This window comes from Tupaia chinensis, unplaced genomic scaffold (assembly GCF_000334495.1).
Source record: "Tupaia chinensis unplaced genomic scaffold, TupChi_1.0 Scaffold000013_1, whole genome shotgun sequence".
Classification (NCBI taxonomy): Eukaryota; Metazoa; Chordata; class Mammalia; order Scandentia; family Tupaiidae; genus Tupaia; species Tupaia belangeri.
In genome coordinates, this window is record NW_006159443.1 from 1553539 (window position 1) to 1574432 (window position 20894).

At 36.3% G+C, this 20894-nt stretch overlaps 1 protein-coding gene across 1 annotated transcript in view; it reads left to right on the plus strand.

Moving 5' to 3' along the window:
* Window positions 1-20894, plus strand: part of MYCBP2 (MYC binding protein 2) — a gene marked incomplete at its 5' end in the record, with an annotated part of 292519 nt that overhangs the window by 34768 nt on the left and 236857 nt on the right. The window contains 2 exon segments of the mRNA XM_027769695.1: window positions 9138-9353; window positions 16026-16179. Of these exon segments, the coding sequence (XP_027625496.1) occupies window positions 9138-9353; window positions 16026-16179 (370 nt within the window).

Below are 20894 nucleotides of genomic sequence, written 5' to 3' on the forward strand. Positions count from 1 at the left end.
TGGAACGTATGTCCTGCTGATAGAGAAGGGGTAACCTATCATATAACCCAGAATAATTGCTTCTTCTCAGAATCCCTAATTTAATTACATCTGCAGAGTCTCTTTTGTCACATAAAGTAACATTCTTATAAGTTCTAAAGATTAGGGTGTAGATATTTTTGGAGGCCATTTTTCTGCTCACCACATTTTCTTTGTGTATTTGTTGTACTAATCTGGATAGAACCGCAATCTTATATGTACCATGTGCTGCTAAAGGAAGTTCAACAAAAGTTACTTAATAACAATACACATTCATGACCACCAATCTCAAATGAACCTTCCATAGTTAGGCTTCCTTATTTTTTTTTCTGGTTGAATAGTTTTCCAATTTTCCTTTTTGACTGTTTCAAACTTTTATTCTCTTCAAACCTCTGATAAATTCTACCCTCCAACATATGACATCACTTTCTTTCTTCTCTTTTTTAATTAACATAATAATTATACTTGTTTTTGTAGGCATACAAGGTGATTTTCAGAATTTTATGCTTTTTCATTTTTTTTTTTAAGTTTTCTGCCATAGGGTACGTGCACTTGCCAGAGAGAAGTAGAGACATTGAGAGGGAAAGTGAGAAATCACCCCCGGGGAGATGGCTATGCCACAGTCCCTTCTCTATTCTCCTGCTGGGATTTTCGGCATGCATGCAACATGCCCCTGCTGTGAATTTTTAAGCCACTGTGTCTGAGACTCGAACTACGATCAGCCATGTAGGAGACCAGTGCCTTAACCACTACGTCACCTTCTGGTCCTTTTTATACTTTCCAAAAAATGAATGCATTGTGTAGTCAGGGCAATTAGTACAATAATCATCTCAATCATTTGTTATTACTTTGTATCAAGAATATGCAGAATCCTCTTTTTAAGTTACTCTGAAATGTACAGTAAATTGTTAACTATATCCATCCCACTGTATTCTATAGCATTATAGAGTATTCCTTTCATTTATCTATAATTTTGTTTCCATCAGTGAATATCTCTCTCTTATAGTATTCACTCTTCATTTCTACTTCTTTGAGGCAATTTTTTTTTTTTTATTTTCAGTTTCTGTATATGAGGGAGAACATGTGCTTTTTTCCTATGCCTAGTTTATTTCACCTAACATAATGTCTTCCACGCTCACCTATATCTGATTTCATCTTTATAAATAATATTCTATTCTATGTGTGTATGCATGTATGTATATAACCACATTTTCTTTTTCCATTCATATGACTTTACTTTCTTCTTTTTTTCTTTTTTAGTTTTGCTATAAGACATGTGTGCTTGTTGGAGAGAGACAGAGAATCAGTGAGCGAGCAGGAACATGAGAAAGCATCCCCCTGGGGAGGTGGCAACACCATAATCCCTTCTTCACTGTCCTTTTAGGATATTGGGTCTGTATGCACACATACCAGGTATATTTTTTCAAGTGACTGGGTCTGGGACTTGAACTATGCAGTTGGCCAGCTGCCTTAATGAACACGTCACCAGATGGCCCTAACTTCATTTTGTTACAGGAGAAGTCAAATCCATTAGGAAGTAAACCCTCATCCTTCTGATACCAGATGTGTCTGTCTTAGGTGAGGTTGCTAACAGCCTGAGGCAGGGATTTGAAATGTGCAATTCAGTGAGTTTTGAAAGGTAATATAGACATGTGTAACCACTGCTGCAATTAAAATTCAGAATTTTCATCATCTCCAATGATTTTTCATCCTCTGCTATGTTACATTTTTCCTTAGAACCCTGGCTTTAGACGACCACAGATATGTTTTTTGTCACTGTAGATTAGTTTATATTTCCTGGATTTTTATATAAAAATGATCATACAATGTACTCTTTTTCTGTCTTCTTTCCCTTAATATAATGATTAATGTTTACATTGTTCTAAATATTGTTTATTCCTTTCTTTAAAAGCTGGCTAGTATTCCATTATATGTATGTATCACAATTTTTGATCTAGCCACCTGTTTGTAGACATTGATTCCAGTTTCTGGCCATTGCACATAGAGCTGCTATGGACCTTCACATAACTAATCTTAGTGTGGATATATGTGTTTTTTGTTTTTTTGTTGGTGATACCTAGGAGTCAGATGGTTAGGTGGGGTTTCCTTCAGTGGTTTTCCAGAAGGACTCATAGGATGCAGTTGCAATATATACTTCTGGCCAAGTTTTATTACAGCAAAGATACAGAACAAACATGAGAAAATGTGTTTTGGTGGTATCTAGGAAGATTAGGCACAGGCTTCCTAGTTCTTCCCTGTCTGAGCACATGGGACATGTTTTCATTGTCACAGTAATCTATGGGAGATGTGTGGAGTGTCTGCCCAGGTGATTCTTAGGGTCTGAGCCTTTTTGTGGCTCTGATCACGTAGACATATCCTGCTAAGCAGCTAGCTATGGCAAGTGAAATTCAGTTGTGCATCATCAATCTAGATATATGACCAAAGCAGTCTGTGAAGCCGGTTCCTGTTCCATTGCTACATTTGTTTATAACAAAATCATCGATCACTACCATAAAGAAAACTCTAACCATCCACATTTGTAAAGATTGGCTGGGGTCAATCTTAGTTCTCTTAGAGAATTACTAGGAGTAAACAACCATGCTGGTAGTGTTAACCGTTTCCTCATAGGTGGTTTGGTCATTTTTTGTTTAGCTTTTAGAAACTGGAAAACTCTGTCCTAAATAGTTGTTTTGTTTTATAATTCCACCAGTGGTATGCCAAATTCAGTAGCTTCATATCTTTGTAAACACATGGACTTATTTAAAAATTTTTCATCATTCTAATAAGGATGTAGGGGTTTCTCAGTGAGACTTTAGCTTTTTTTTTTTTTTTTCCTGATGGCTAATGATATGAGCATATTTTCGTGTGCCTTTCGTCATTCCTATCTTTTCACTGGAAAATTTTTGCCCGGATCTTGCCCCCTTTATAATTGTTTGACTTACTGAATTGTCAGACTTCTTTTTATAGTCTAGATACAAGTCTTTTGTCAGATACCTGTAGTCCAAATATTCTATTCTCTTGCTTTTTTTTTTATTGTGCCTTAGAAGAACAAAAGTTTTTGACTTTTATAAATCCAATTAATTCATTTTTTCTTTATTTAATTAATGTATTTTGTGTCCCTTAGAAGAAATCTTTGTCTACTATAAGACCACAACGATTTTCTTCTGTTTTGTTTTATAGACTATAGTTTTAGCTGTTACATTTAGGTTTATGATCTGTTTCAAATTAGTTTTTGTTGCAAGCGCCTGTGTTCTTTTTTTCCCTTACATTTTTTATCCAGCATCATTAGAAAACATTTTCTATTTCATTGACTTGCCTTGGCATCTTTGTAAAAAATCAGTTTACCATATTCATTTAGGTCTATTTCTGAAATCTGTTTTGTTTAATTGATCTATATATGTATATCATCACATGGGGATTCTTTTGTCTCAGCTTCCTGTTTACCTAAGGTTACAAGTGCCTGTCTACATGCTAGGCTTCTTTGTGTTGGTCGGAACCTGGGTCTCCTGTGTCACTCTACCCTAATGTAGCAGTGTCTTCTTACTGCTTGTGCCACCACAGTTGGACCTATATGTGTTGATTAGAGTAGCTTTATTAAATAAATCTTGTAATCATGTACTCTTCCGACTTTAGCCTTTTTTTCTAAAATTGCTTTAGCTCCTTTATTTTTTTATTCATTTATTATAATTGCCAGAGAACATGGTCACTTGCCAGAGAGAGAGAGAGAGAGAAAGCACTCCTCAGTGGAGAATAGTCATGCCACCATTTCCATCTCATCAGGATTTAGGACAAGCATATACATGCAACCATTGTGTTTTTCAGGCCTCCAGGGCTAGGATTTGGATTATGGTCAGTCACATGGAATTTGGCTCTTTAAGGACTAGACTAAGGGGAGGGTTGGCCCTCTTTAGCTACTTTAGGTCATTTACATTTCTATATAAATGTAGGATCAATTTCCACTTTAAATAACCTCTGGAGTTTGCATTAAATCTGTAGATTTGAGAAGAATTTCCACCTCAATGATACTGAATTTTCCAGTGCATGAACATGGTATATCTCGCCATTTGTTTGAGTTTTCTTTCATTTCTTTTTTTTTTTTTTTTTTAATTTATTTTTACCATAAGAGAGAAAGAGGGAGACAAACAGACACAGACAGAGGCATCCACAACAAGGTCTTCAATCCATCCCTTCAGGTCCTAGTCCACCCCTAGCTTCAAGCAACGAGGATCATGGGCATGCACACACACTCCTGATATATGCAGGAGACCTTGCAAACACAGGACCTTCCCCTGTGGTATCAGCATGGCTGAGCATTGCATTACCGCTGTGGCTGGCCAAACCTTCTTTAATTTCATCTGCAACAATTTTGTAGTTTTCGTCATTTAGAGCTTGTACATATTTTATTAAATTTATCTATAAATATTTTATATTTTTGATGTTAGTTAAAAATTTATTTTTTGACATGACTGTAGCACATGTAGTTGTAATAAATAATTTAGAGAGGCTCAGCTGCAGCGTTGGGCAGTGGTTTTCACTTATACATGGGGGTAAGTATGGGAAAGCCAGCCTACAAGCTGAGCACACACCCTACAGGCTGGGCACAGTGGTATGTGGTTGTGGTCCTATGTGACTTGGAGGTTTGGACAGAAGGATTGCAGTATGGCAAGGCTTTGCCCCAAAAATAGTTCTCTTATCTTCTCTATTTCTCTTCTTCCCCCTCATGAAAAAATAGGTAAATAATTCAGAAAGATCCTGTATACCCTTCACCCATTTTCTCCCAATATTAACATCTTGTATAGCTGTAGTACAGTATCAAAATGAAGATGTCAACAGTGATACAGCCTACCTATCATATTATGATTTCACCAGCTTTGTATGTAGTCATTTGTATATGTGTGTGCTTGTATATACGCAGTCATATATGATCTTATCACATGTGTAGGTTTGTGTGACCATTACCGCAGTTAAGATACAGAACAGTTCCATCACAAGAATACTTTGTGTTACCTTTTATAGCTATACCATCTACTTCCCTCACACACTCTTAGCCTCTGGCAACCACTAATCTATTCTCCACTTTTATAATTTTGCCATTCTGAGAAGGTTTTCTGAATGAAATTATGTAATATATCATGGTTTGGAATTGCTTTTTTCCCCCCACTTTCCTTCTAGTTTTTTCCAGGTTGTTGCATATATCAATAGTTTGTTCCTTTTTGTTGCTGAGTAATTATTTCATGATATGAGTATATAACAGTTTGTTTAACCATTTACCCGTTAATGACATCTGGGTTATTTTTACTTGTTTTGTGTCTTTTTGACTAAAGCTGCTATAAACATTCATGTATTGGTTTTTGTATGAGCATAAGATTTTATTCCTCTGTATAAATGTCCAGGAGGGCAGTTGCTAGATTATATTGTGAGCAGCACAGTTTTAAAAGAAATTGCCATGCTTTTTCTAGAGTGGCTATGTCATTTTATATGCTTATTAGCAATGTGTGAAAGATCTAATTTCTCTACATCCTCGCCAGAATTTGTTACTGTCACTTTTTAATTTTAGCCATTCTGAAAAATGTATATTATTATCTCATTTTAATTTGCATTTTTCTAATGGTTAATAATGTTGAACTTCTTTTCATGTATTTATTTGCCTTCTGTTTATCTTCTTCAGTGACATGTTTCTTCATATCTTTGGCCTGTTGTCTAATTGTATTTCTTGTTTGCTTGTTATTACTGTTGAGTTTTTGAAAATTCTTTATTCTGGATGCTTATTACCTTTTATCAGATATGTGGTTTATAAATATTTTCACTTATTCTGTGACTTTTATTGTTATTATTTTTAAAATTACATTTTTCAATTGTTCATTCCTGGTATATGCTGGTGTATGGATATACTAATTTTTTTTTTTTTTTTTTTTTTTTGGGGGGTTTTTTGCTTTAGGGATTGATGCTGGTGTATGGATATACTAATTTTTTTTTTTTTTTTTTTTTTTGGAGAGGTTTTTGCTATAGGGCATGTGCGCTCACCAGACAGACAGAGACAGACAGAGAGACAGCGAGAAATCACCTCCCAGGGAGGATGGCTATGCCGCAATCCCTTCTCCTCCATTCTCCTCCTAGGATCTTGGGCACACACATACACACGCGCCCGGCGTGAGTTTTAAGCCACCGGGTCCGGGACGCAAACCGCGGTCGATTACATGGGAGTCCAGCAACATAGCCATTACGCTAACTGCTGGTCCCTGGATATACTAATTTTTATATACTGATTTTTCATCCTGTGATTTTGCTATATCTACATATTTGTGGTGGTTCTTTTTATTTATTTGTTTATTTTTCAGATTCCTTAAGATTTTCTACATGTCTTATGCAAATAAAGACTTTTTTCCTGGAGCATGCTTTTCTAACTATGTCATTTTTCTCTTTTTCTTGACTTGTTTCACAGGCTAGGTGATGGAGTGTAATATCGAATTGAATCAAATTGCTGAGAGTAGGTGTAATTGCTTGCAATTTTAAGGAAAAGGCATTCAATCTGTTACCATGTTAGCTGTGGGTATTTCGTAGATACCCTTTATCAAGTTGGGGAAATTCTTTGTTATTTCTAATTTACTTAGACTTTTTATCATGAATTGCTATTGGATTCTTGTCCAATGCTTTTTCTTTTTTTATTTGAATTATCTTATGCTTTTTCTCTACTATTTTTGTTTATACGGTGTTTTTGTTTTCTACTGCTATAATAGAATTTCACAGACTGGGTAATTTATAATGAACAGAAAACATTTTTAAGTTTATTTATTTCCTGAGAGAGAGAGAGACCAAGACAGGAATACTTGACAGTAACTTCATGTCACAGTACTCCCCCTAGTGCCACAGCCAGCCAGGATCATGCACATACTTGTGGGTACTCTCAGCATGTTTGGGTAGACCAAGGATGCAAACTCAGAGTCTTTCCATGTAGATTCTGGGCTTGTGCAGCAGCCTTTTTACTGTCTGTGCTACTATAGCCAAGCCAATGAACAGAAATTTATGTGGTTCCTGAGGCTAGGAAATCCAAGAGCGTGGCACTGACATCTACATAACATCTGGTGAGGACCTTCTTGTTCAGCAATCCCAAGGTAGAAGGCATCGTGTGGCAAGAAGCTGAGAGAGAGATGAAATAGGGCAAACTTATCATTGCTATTGGGATCCCACTCCTGAGATAATTCGCTCAGGAGGGTAGAGCCCTCATGACCTAATCACCATGTAAAGACACTATCTCCTAATACTGTCACAATGGCAATTAAATTTCAACATGAGGGGCTAGCAGGTATTGTGGAGGTTAAGGCACTGGATTCCAGATGGCTCACTATGTGGTTCAAGTCCTGGACCTGGTAACTTAAAAGTCATGCTGGGACTGTGTGTACGCATGCCTGAAATCTCAAGAGGAGAATGGAGAAGAAGGATTGCAGTGTGGCCATTCCCCTCTTGGGGGAGGGAGGCTGCAATTTCTTACTTTCCCTCTGTTTCTCTCTCTCTGGTGAGTGCACACACTCTACAACCAAAAAAAAAAAAAAAAAATTTTTAAATGAGTTTTGGAGAAGACGTACAGTTCGTAGCAAATGGAATTACATTGCTTGCTTTTCCAGTGTTCTACTAACATTGCTCCTGGATTAAAATCCAGTTCATCATAATTTCATACTTTTTTAATATATTGTTAAATTTGTGTTGCTAGTATTTGCTTGGTTTTCATATCTCTGGAAGATATTCTCACAAGTTGTATGTCTACTTAATTTTAATGTATTTTTTTTTTTACTTGATGAGTATTTCTTTTTTTCTTTCTTTCTTTCTTTTTTTTTTTTTTTAATTCTTTATGGAGGAAGAGTGGTATTATGGGCCTGAGTGTTTTTGGTACTAGAGGTATCACTTTATTTTTCTTAGCGACATCCTGGACATATTTTATTTGTTAAATTTGCATTTGTTAATATCTTTTTTTTTTTTTTTTTTTAGGAGTTATCTTTTTTTTTTTTTTTTTTTGAGAGGTTTTTGCTATAGGGTGCATGCGCTCACCAGAAAGAGAATCAGAGAGACAGAAAGCGAGAAATCACCACCCAGGGGGGATGGCCACGCCATAATCCCTTCTTCTCCATTCTCCTCTCAGGATATTGGGCATGCATGCACATGTGCCTGGCGTGAGTTTAAACCACTGGGTCTGGGACTCAAACCATGGTCAGCTACATGGGAGTCCAGCAACATAGCCATTATGCCAACTGCTGGTCCCACATTTGTTAATATCTTGAAACTGTTCTTTGTAATGTAAGTGTTGATCTCAAAATGTGGTTGCTGTCTGATGTATAAAATGTTGGGTGCAAAACAAATTACTGAACTCTTGAGTTTTAGACTTTATCAAGTTTATAGCTAAAGGAAGTTTAGAGAAGCCTATGTCAATGATCAATCTGCAGTTTTCTTGGCATTAATTATTCAAATGAGAATAAAACTAAAAGAGTGATGAAAATGAAAAGTTCTTTTTATTTTTTTAAGCTCTAATTTCTGTGTATGTCCCTGAATCTACCTTTAAAATAATTTGAGATTTGTCATAGGTCATTGAGACCAACTACTTTACAGAATATCTGGTATCTTTTGAGAGGCACCAAATTAATATCCTTTAATACTGCTACTCTAGCACTTAAGCCTTTGTTGGCTCTCTTCCTATCATGGGGATAAAGGGGTAGCTCTGTAAGTTCTTTGCCTGTTTCTTTCTAGTCCTTGTCAAGTTGGTTATTGCTGTGTTAATCAAATAATGAAGTGTTGGGGTTGGCAGTTAGTGTGATGATTAAGGCACTGCACTTCCACATGGCTGACAGTAGTTCGAGTCCCGGACCTCATTGCTTGCTTTCTAACTTTCTCTTTCTTTCTCTGTCTCTCTCTGGTCAGATTAAAAAATAAAAATGACAAATAAAAATAAATAATTAAAAAAATAAGGAAGTGTCATAGAATAGGTTCTAGACATTGAGTCAACAGACTTAGACTATCTACTATGTCACTTGTGTGATTTGTGCAAGTCAGTTTGTATAATGTTTTTGTTTAAAATGAGAACTGATCATGGAAAAGAATATGAAATCAAAATATTCTATCTTGTATTTCAGTCTGAAAACTTGGAGAATACAGTAATTATACCAGATATTAAACTGCACAGCAATCCTTCTGCTTTCAATATTTACTGCAATGTACGCCATTGTGTTCTGGAATGGCAGAAAAAGGAAACATCATTGGCAGCTGCATCTAAGAACTCTGTGCAGAGTGGAGAATCAGATAGTGATGAAGAAGAGGAATCCAAAGAGCCCCCCATCAAGCTTCCAAAGGTAAACCAATTAGTTCTATTTAGTTTCATAACCTACAGGTGTCCTGGCTGTTGACATTCAGGGCTGTCACATGTACATACCCATTACTAAAATATCTTTGTTTTCATAAAATTGTGCACTAAAAGTAGCATGGTTACAAGTAGAAAGGTTTGAGGCAGACCAAGAAAACTCTATGTGCAACTTTTACAAGTTTACAGTTGGTGAGTCAGTGGAAAGTACTTGGAAAGCTCAGGCAGGAAGATCAGTAGATTGGAGTCTATTACAAAGGCTATTAAAAATATACAAAAGCAGTAGAGTGGAAATGCTGGCATGGAGGCATTGAGCCATGGCAGATGAAAGTGGAGTTCTGAGTTAGTGGGCTGCGGGTAAGGTGATCACAAAAGAGCTGTGGAAAGCTGGAGGTGCTTCCCTCCAGGGAGGGAACCCTGGGTGTAGGTATATATTTTTATTTTTCTTGAAATTAAACTAGGAAGGCCCCTGGCTATGTAGCAGCTAGAGAGCTTTTTTCTTTTCTGCTTAAGCTTATATTGGTACTCTTTATTTTTCTAGCTCCCTTTGCCTAGAGAAAAAAAAACATTTAAAATCACATGCAAACCAATCCAACTTCTACATTTTTCTGACATCACTCTCTTGTTTACCAGAAGCATATAAGCTAACATGCATTTTTGTATAACAAGTTATTCTTGTTTTTTTTTTTTAAAGGTTTTGCCATAGGGATGTGTGCTTGCCAGAGAGAGACAGAGATAGTAGGAGGGAGAGTGAGAAATTGTTGCCCAGGGTGATGCCCATGCCACAGTCCCTTTTCCTCCATTCTTCTCTTGGGATATTGGGTATACACACATATGTACCTGGCTTGATTTTCTAGTTGAGTCCAGCACTCAAACTGTGGTGAACTATGTGGGAGTCCAGCACTTTAACCACCATGCCACACGCGGGTTCCCGAATTATTCTTAATGTACTACTCCATTCTGTTTAAGTATTGGTATATTTTAAGACTGTAATGTTATTAGATATATATTTTTTTCTGTATAGTGTAGTTAGTACCTCTAACCAAAAAAAGGTGAAAATATAGACATGTTAATATTTTCAAGATGGTCCCTTTCTATGATTCATATGTAATGTTTTCCTAAATTATAGATGTATTTGAAAATGATTCATATATTATAAATAACTTACATGTATTATTCTTCTAAACTAATACCTTGAAATTGTGCCTTGATGGGAACCAGCAGTTAGTGTAATGGCTATGTTGCTGGACTCCCAAGTAGTTGACTGCGGTTTGCGTCCTGGACCCGGTGGCTTAGAACTCAAGCCGGGCGCGTGTGCTGTGTGTGTGTGTGTGTATATATACACACATACACATATATATATATATATGTATATATATGCATGAGGTGTTAGGTAAGTATTTTACCTAACACCTCATGCATATGAGGTTCTGGGGATAGCAGAACAGATGATACCTATGTTCCTGTCAGATTTCTCTTGCACATTTTGTGGTGGCTATTCATATGTGTACCACCTCCCTTAATCAAACTGTCAGGTTCTTCTCACTTTATTCTCAGAAGATAATGTAATAGAGGTCTTATAAAGTTCCTCAGCTTCATAATCTGCCATTGTCAAATATCCTTATTGCTTCCTATTTCAGAATGAGACTTCGCTCCTTTTTCTTTTTCCTTCTATCTCCTGTGTTTAACTGTGCCTACTCTACTAGCTTCTTTCTTTAACTGAAAACAAGCATGCTTATCTTTTCCATGAAAGCCTCTCCAGGTAGAGATCATGGTTTCTAATTGTAATTTTTTAAATTAGGAGAGGCTGAGGGGAAAATAATAGTTAAGTTATGATATGAGGCTGCAGGACTTGTATCACATGTTTCTGGTAAATACTGTTCTGTGTGTGGTCGAGTCACACAATACTAATTCCATTGGTTAAGTTCTGTATTAGGAGGGAAAGCAAAAAAATAAAATAAATTTTTTTCACACAGATAATGAAGATTATGAACAGTAAATGGTAAATCAGATTAAAAGGTTTTGCATAATCAAGAACAGCAGTTTAAGACTATTTTAAAACATCAGGATACATGAAAATTAAAGAAATAAAATATCAGGCATTGTGAAGATAACTTTTTCAGCATAATTAACAGAGTCAAAAGAGGCTATTTCTAAGAAAATTTAAAGAAAACCAGATTGCCCAAGTGATTAGTAGTGAATTTTCCACCAAGGATAGTTAACCCTCGAACAACACAGAGGTCAGGGATATTAGACTCCTGCACAGTCGAAAATATGCATCTAACTTTTGAATCCCTTAGAACTTAACTACTCATGGCCTATGCTTAATCAGAAGCCTTACTGTTAAACAATGATTAAGACATGTTTTGTTGTTGTTGTTTTTTAATTTGTCCAAAGGCACATGCACTCAGCAGACAGAATGGAAAGGGAGAGAGGAAAGGGAAAATGAGAAAGCATCCCCTGCCCCAGAAAATGGTCATGTTGCTGTCTCTCTCTCTCTTTTTTTTTTTTTTTTTTTTTTTTTGAGAGAGAGGTTTTTGCTGTAGGGCGCATGCGCTCGCCAGACAGAGACAGAGAGATAGAAAGTGAAAAATCACCCCCCCCAGGGGGGATGGCCACACCTCAATCCCTTCTCCTCCATTCTCCTCTCAGGATCTTGGGCATGCATGTACACATGCCTGGTGTGAGTTTTAAGCCACCGGGTCCGGGACTCGAACCATGGTCAACTATGTGGGAGTCCAGCGACATAGCCATTATGCTAACTGCTGGTTCCGCAGTCTCTTTTTCAATCCTCCCTCCTTGTGGGATTTAGGACATGCATGCACATATACCTGGCAAGTTTCTCAAGCCTCTGGGTCTTTCAGGACTCGAACTACATGGTTGATCATTTAGGATCCAGCCACCTTAATAACTATACCATAGGCTAGCCCAGTACATGTTTTATATGTTATATATGTTATTATAATACATATATTCTTCTTCTTTTAGTTTTTGCCACAGGGCACATGTAGTCACTGGAGAGAGAGTAAGTGAGAAAGTAACCCCAGAGGGATGGCCATGCCACAGCCCTTTCTCTGCCGTTCTTCTGTCAGGATATTTGGCATGCATGCACATGTATCCAACATGTTTTTTCAAGCCACCAGGTTTGGGGCTCCAACTGTGTAGTTGACCATGTGGATTCAGCTGCCCTAACCATTATGCCTCAGGCTGGCCCCAAATCCATATATTCTTATAGTGAAATAAATTAGAGAAGAGGAAATGTTCTGAGGAAAATCCTAAGGAGGAGAAAATACACACTGTACATGCTACTATACAGCCACCGGGTGCAGGACTTGAACTGTGGTCGACTACATGGGAGTCCAGTGACAGAGCCATTATGTCATCTGCTGGTCCTCCAGCATGAGTTTTAAACCTCTGGGTCCAGGACTCGAACCACAGTTGACTATATGGGAGTCCAGTGAAGAAACTATTCCACCCTCTGCTAGTCCCTAAAATTTTTTAATGGAACAGAGTATAGTTTATAATGTCAAAGACTTCATTATTTTTAAATCTAAATGTGATATAACCCAACCTTTTTAAAAATAAAATTTGCCAGAGGGTAAGAGTGTTCAACAGAAAGAGAGAGAGAGAGAGAGAGGATAGTGTAGGAATGAAAAAGCAACCCCCCTGGGGGGATGGCCATGCCATAATTCCTTTTCCTCCAGGGATTTTGGTCATGTGCACACATGATCCTGGTGTGCTTTTCAAGTGGCATAGTTTTCAAGCCATTGGGTCTGGGACTCAAACTGTGCAATTGGCCATTTAGGATACAGTCGCCTTAACCACTATGCCACTGGCTGGCCCTTAACTCAATTTTTATATTCAGAATTATTAGTTAATAATGAATTCACCTTTGGAAATACAGTCAGCTATCTATATCCATGGGTTCTGTACCCACAGACTTAACCTATTGTGGTTCAAAAACCAGGGGGAAAAATAACAGTACAACAATAAAAAATAATACAAATAAACAGTATAGAATAACAACTATTCACATGGCATTTCCATTGTACTAGGTTTTATAAGTAACCTAAAGTTAATTTTTTAAAATTATTTTACTTAACTTTATTTATTATTTATTCATTTGTTTATTTAAATTTGACCAGAGAGGGACAGAGTGAGAGAGAGAGAGAAAGTGAGAAAGCAAGCCACCAGGTCCAGGACTAGAACTGCGGTCGGCCATGTGGGAATCCAGCGCCTTTAACCACCATGCCACCTGCCGGCCCTAAAGTTAATTTGAAGTATATATAGGTCGTATATAATTCTACCACATTGTATATGAATCACTTGAACATCCCACATTTTGTCCATGATATCTAGGTACCAGTCTCTAACAGATACTGGGAGACAACTATATATAATTGGAAGAGAGCAAAATAAAACGTTGAAAGACCTGTTATGTCATTTTCCTGTGGCCAGATATGTTTTTAATCTCTCCTTTCCTAGCATTGACATTGGATTGGTTCTGTCAGGTAGTTAGTTATTTGGGTTTTGTTTCTCTTCATTTTTCAAGTGTATTAGAAGGCCTGAAAAGTTATTTGAAAGCAAGGGGATACAGGTAAAATTCAGAATATTTGCAAAAGACTGGTTTCTAAAGAGACATAGAAAAACCCTGTGTTAGGGGTTAGTAATGGCTTATCACAGAAAGTGTTGAAATTTAGTATTGTTATAATTATGTATTCTATTTAAAAGTCATATTTATTGTGCAAATTATAAAGACAGCACATGTTTATTATAAATAATTTTTAAAATGCAGATTATTTTAATGAAGAAATAGTAATTAGGAATAATTTCTGAAATCCTATTAACTAAAATATAGGCAATATAAACATTTTTCTTATGTCTTTTTTTATGTACATATTAAAAGTAATTTATTTTTATGCAAATGAAATTATACTAAATGCAGTACTATGTTTTTTCTCCTGTGCTCTTCCTTTCTAATATTGAGAGAAGAGGAAATACAGTGGGCTTTTAGTGACTCAAACAGTACAGTTGAGTTTCATACTTCTAGTGAAATACTAACTATATAGCCAAAAAGGAGGAAAAATCTTGTTAAGAATGTTTGAGATAATAAATATCTCTGCTTAGTAATTCAAAGCTAAATATTATCTCTAATCGTTGGAAAACAAGGTTGATTTTTATTTTGTTATATCAACATATTGAATACACATCATTGTCCTAGAAATTAATTAGTTTTCCAAATTTTTAAACAAAAAGTTTGTAATCAACCAAAATATTCATGATTAATGAAAAGCCTAATATTTTACCTAAGCACTTGGGGAATTCTCTCCCATTGCCAGCGTGACTAAGGTTTTATGGACGTGTCTCACTGAAACCAGGAAGGCCTCTGGGGCTAGGCAGCACACCTGAGTTGACTATTGTCAGACATTTAGTATTGTATCTTAAACTTAGCAGAAAGACAACTCAGGAACTTGTACATTAAGCAGTCTTACTGTTTCTGGAAAGGTGCAACAATTTTTCTGTTACTATAGGAAAAATATACATGTGCCCTGGCCAAAAATGTTATCTGGAATCTTCTTGGAATTATGAAAAGTCATGGTTGATAGTAGAGTAAGCAATCTTGAAGGATGAAGAAATGTAATGGTCTCCAATTGGCCTGAGAATAGAATCCACACATTTTATATTAGTAGACTTTGACTTCATTTTTTTCCCCCTATAAGTACATAAGATAAAAATCTTGGGCAGTATGTTTTTATTTTCTAGTCCATCCCAGGAAAAGAAACTGTATCAGTGGAAAATTTAACCACTTAGTGAATTGCATTTGAAACTCTAGGTAAGCACTTCTGTAATCTTAGCTGTCATCAAGACTGCTAGAATTATAGATTACTTTTCTAAAGACAGTCCTACTGGCTTTTATATTGGCTTCTTATTATAAATTCATTCATTAGAAACCTCACAGGTGATCATTGGAACCACAATTGACTTACTTGCAACTGATTTGACCCATTTATAGAAAATACATTCTGAGTGCTGTGGTTTTTAGTGCACAATTGAGTGAATAATTAAATATTTATTGTTTGCTGCCATGTGCCAGACACTGGATGACAGTAGTTGTATTTAAGTCATTTCCCTTGTTCACCAGGAGACAGAGTTTAGCTGGGAAAACGGAACAAAAATAGTCAGTTACACTACAGTGTAAAAAATGTTATAACAAATCTTTTCACTCTATGCGCAGTGTTGACTTTAGTTCCAATTATAAATAACAATACCACTTTTTAACAAAATGAATAGAGTTGTTCTTGAGTATAACCAATGAACTTTATAAATTAATATAGTTCAATTTTTCTGAGCCATCTAGTCTCTATTTCTTGTTACAAGCTGATTTTATGATGGTTTGTTAAGACTTCATTATACCAAAATGACTTTTTTTAAAAACACTGTCACTACATTTTAGCTTTCCATGTACACTGATGGTTTCCCAAGTCCTCATTTTAAACATTCTGTTTTTTAAAGCATACGTTGCCTTTTTTTTTTTTTTTTGCTTTTAAATATTTGAGCAGTTTATCATTGGTTGTTGAAGTATTATAACTTACACCCACTAAATTGCATGGAAAGTATTATTAATTTACATGTTATAAAGTATATATTTTTTTCATCTTCATAGATTATTGAGGTTGGACTTTGTGAAGTTTTTGAATTGATCAAGGAGACACGATTTTCTCATCCATCCCTGTGTCTCAGGAGTCTCCAAGCCCTGCTCAATGTGCTTCAAGGCCAGCAGCCTGAAGGCCTCCAGTCAGAGCCACCAGAGGTCCTAGGTAAGAGTTCTGGACTCACAGAGTGGATTGTTTAAAAGCGCGTGAGTTTTCTTACAAAGCCTACACAACAACCTTTATTGTAATGTTGTTTTCATGTCACAAAAATGTGTAAAAACAGCAGGCATGTGTATTTTAAGGGGTCTTGCAATGTTTCACTGGAGTTATATTATAGTTTGAGAGTTACAGTTCATGCACAGACATGATTATTGTGATGATGGGGGAAAAAAAAACAACAACAAAATATAAATCCTTGGAACCCAGAAATAATCCTCAGACTTTAAAGTAACTGTTAACTTAAGTCCATTTTTATTATTTTTTAAAACGCTTTGGCCAGAATATTAACATTCAGTTTTTCTAACTTTACTTGTTACTCTGGATAGTTATATATAAAAATAAAAGGGAAAAAAAAGAAATAAATTCTACAAACTCCAAGTATTATACAATTGGTTTCTAAATAGATTTCTAAATACATTTACTTTTGTATTTATTATAAATAAAAATATATTTGTGTTATGGACAAAGCTCCTGACTTAGTAGCAATTTTCATTAAATGAAAGTGTTTGTTCTTAAAGTATGTTTCAGTTTTATGGATGCTTGTCTTCCATGTCAGTGACTAGGCTCAACCTGGAATCCTACAAACAAAGATGGAGCTTTTATGTAAAAGGTGTTAAGGAATAGAAATATAGATGAAGCATTCCTTTTAACTGGCTAATTGCTTTTCTCTGCTGCTAACCGTGGACCTCTAAATAGTCTAGAATTTTTTACATCTTTCTGTTACTATAGGAAATCCACAGAGGTGTTAGAACTGTGATTCTCAAGCAGTAGCAGGTATTAGGAACTGTCTTGGGCCCTTCCTGTGGAGTTTCTGATTTATTAAATTTTGGGTGGGGCCCATAACTTTTCATTTGGAGTAAGTTTTTGGGTGATGCTGCTGCTGTTGTTTCTGGGGACACACTATTGCTCTGGACTGCAGCATGGTCCATTTTCCCTCTTGGATGATTTTATTTTATTAGGGATAATCATATTACATTGTCAGATTTGCCTGATTTTGGTAACATATGGTGATTTAGGTTTTTGTGTTTGATACTGTTATTATTTTATGTTAGTGGGAAAGGTGCATGTTGGCCATTAAAATAAGCTAAGGATCTTTTAAAACAACTCCCACCCCTCACACACATGGCTATTACATGCTTTTATAAAATAAAAGCTGACATGTTAAGAAGCAAGCACCTTATGCTATTTTTCTAATAGCACTAGTGATCTTACTAATATTGTGATGTGCTACTTGACTTGCTAGCATTTTACTGAAGGTTGGTTCATTTTAAGAAAGTTTTGCTGCTTTTTCTTAGCTCTGGTTTATCAGTTAGTAAATAACTGGAACATTTAAAATATCTATTAAAACTTGTGTATCATATTTTTTACTTGGAACAACATGCTAATTATTTCTTTCCTCCTACCACCCTTTTTTCTCTGTTAGTTGGTTTCATACTTTACTTTGTATTCATTGTGTACATAAATAATCCTTTCTCTTTATTCTTTTTAAAACTGATCTTATTCTTAGTACTAGTCCCCCTCCCCGCTTGGGACATGTGTGCTCACCAGAGAGACAGAGAGAAACACAGAGACAGCGAGAAATCACTTCCACGGAGATGGGCCATGCCACAATCCCTTGACTTCCTTTCTCCTCTTGGGATCTTGGGCATGCACACACATGTACCCTGTGTGAGTTTTAAGTCACCGAGTCTGGGACTTGAACCACAGTCAGCTATGTGGGGAGTCCACTGATATAACCATTATGCTCTCTATCTGCTGGTCCCAATACTAGTTTTTGAAATTATAATGTGTACTTTAGCTAATTTGTCCATTTTAAGATTCTTGTGAGCAGTTCAGATGCTACTATCCATGCTACTATGTCTCTGGTCTCTCTGTTTTATATTTTTGATGTTTCTTCTGTTCTCTTCAACCTTTTGACTTGTTTTTCTGTATAAGAGATTCACCATCACCTCAGATTTTTTATTTTATTTAATTAATTGAAAATTAAGTAGCAATTTGGCTTTATAATACTAAATTTCTGTTGAAACTTCTACTTTTGTCTTTGATCTAATATTATGATTTTATTAGTTATCCCTTTTTCCCCATTAGTTTTATTCATGTTATTCATGAAAACATATACATATTTGTGTAATTCTGGCTGTTGGAATATCTTGGCGATTAGTTTACACAAGTTTTTTTCTCTTTGCAAATATTTTTTTGATTTTTAAGTCATCTGCTTTAAAAAATTATTTGCTTATATCTTTCTGTTTAATTTAATGTTAGAATGCATGTTCTTAAGTATTTCCTTACATGTAATAGCACCTCCTGTGCTCTGTGCTATGATATCATTGGTATATATATGATATCATTGCTCTTATTATGACATTTTTTATCTTGTTTGTCAGCATACTACCCCAACTTAGAATAGTTAGTTCCTGATGTGCAGGAAGAATTCAGTCAATAGTTAATTAATTAAAAGAGGGACTAGCTGAAGAATAATGATGCAAAGAAGAGTAGAAAGAAAGATAGACAGACTGGAGGGATAGTGAAGTGTGGAAGAAAAGAAGCACAGTTGGAGGGACAGGCAGAGGGAAGGAAAGGTGAAAAAAGGAAAGTAAAGGATGTATAGACAAGCAAAAGAACAAAAGGGTAAGGGAAAAGGGTAAGAGGAAGGAGGGAGGGAAGAAGTAATTAACAAAAGGGATTCTATGTAGACAGATTTTTTTTTTTTAGAGGTTTTTGCCATAGGGTGCATGTGCTCACTGGAGAGAGATAGAGACAGTGAGAGGAAAAGTGAGAAATCGTACCCCAAGGGGATGGCTACACTGCAGTCCTTTTTTCTCCATTCCCCTCCTGGGATCTTAGGCATGCATACACACACTGCCCAGCATGAGTTTCAAGCTGCAGGTCTGGGACTCAACTCAGCCATGTGGAGTACAGTGATATAACCACTATGTCATCTGCTGGCCCCAACAATTAGATTTTTAACTTGACAATTCTCTTTAGCTGTAAGGGAGTAAAAATGAATTGTAGGAGATAATTTATAAACACTCTTTAGTAGTCTAGTTGAGAGGTTGTGGTAGCATGGATTGGGAAGATGGTGATATGGTAAAGTAGAGGAATTAATGAAAAAGTGAAATAAAGAAGGTTTAAATTGAGATGAGTTAAAGAAGATGAGAGACTCGTAGGGGACACTAAATGAGTTACCAGATAAACCACAGGTGGTCTTTCATTGTAGTTTTCAGACTTGCAGTATACTAATTGTTTCTTTCTCATCTTTTTTTTCTTTTTTAATAGAGATATTTTTGCTATAAGGGCATGTGTGCTCGCAGGAGAGCCAGAGAGCCAGAAAGTGAGAACTTATCCCCAGTGGGGATGGCCACACCACAATCCTTTCTCCTCCGTTCTCCTCTTGGGATTTTGGGCATGAACTCACATACTCCCAGTGTGAGTTTCAAGCCTCTGGGTCCAGGACTTGAACTGCTATCGACCATGTGGGAGTCCAGTGATCTAACCGTGATGCCATCTGCTGGTCCCTCTCTTGCTCTTCTTCCTCCCTACTATTTCCTTTCTTCAGGTTTTCTTTTTTCTGACTTTCTTTCTCTCTCTGATTTTTCACTCTCTAAAGATTTTTTTCAAATCCCTCTTCCCTTCTATGGAGGAAATACATAGAAGATTGATTCAATCTTAGATGGAGTTTTTCAGGGAATTTTGTGTGGAGACTTTTGCTGGTTATCGAATATTCATGTTTTTTTCTGTCTTTGTCACTAAATGGTTTTATGATTTAGGGAAAGTCTTTTAACCTTCCTGTGTTTCAGTTTCATCATCCCTTAAAGGGAAAGATTTGTCTTGCTGACTTTGAGGTTTCTTTGGGATATAAATGATTTACTCCCTGTAAAAGTATGAACTGCTGTATTAACAAAAAGTCAATTTTATGTTAAAATAAATTATATGTTTTATGTAGTCTTCCATTGTTTTACAAATATATACATAATACTCTGTACACTTAATATCTTAAGAAGCCCATACCCCTCTTGATCTATAAGGTAAAATGCGTACAGTCAGGGAGCAGCAGGTAGCGTAATGATTATGTCACTGGACTCCCACATAGGCGACTGCAGTTTGAGTCCCAGATCTGCTGGCTTAAAACTCATGCCAGCACATGTGCATGCATGCCCAAAATCACAAGAGGAGAACGGAGGAGAAGGGATTACTGCATGGCCATTCCCCTTAGGGGGTGACTTCTTACTTCCTGTCTCTCTCTGGTGAGCACATGCACCCTATAGCAAAAATTTCTCTCTTAAAAAAAAATACGTACCACGGCTAACCTGTTATTTGATAGGATGAGTTTCTTGAGTATGTGGATTCTTCTAGGCAAGCTTGTTTTAAATTTAAATGTGACATTATGCAGTTTTCATTTCCCTTTTTTTAAAAGAGATATTTGCTATAGGGTGTGTGCTTTCGCTGAAAGACAGAGAGACAGAAAGCGTAAAATCACCACCCCCCCGGGGGGGTGGTGGCCATGTTGCAATCCTTTCTCTGTTCTCCTCTTGGGATTTTAGGCAGGCACGCATACACGCCCAGTGTGAATATCAAGCTGCCAGGTCCAGAACTGGAATCGTGATCTAGTATGTGGGAGTCCAGTGATGTAACCATTACACCATCTGCTGATCCCATATTTC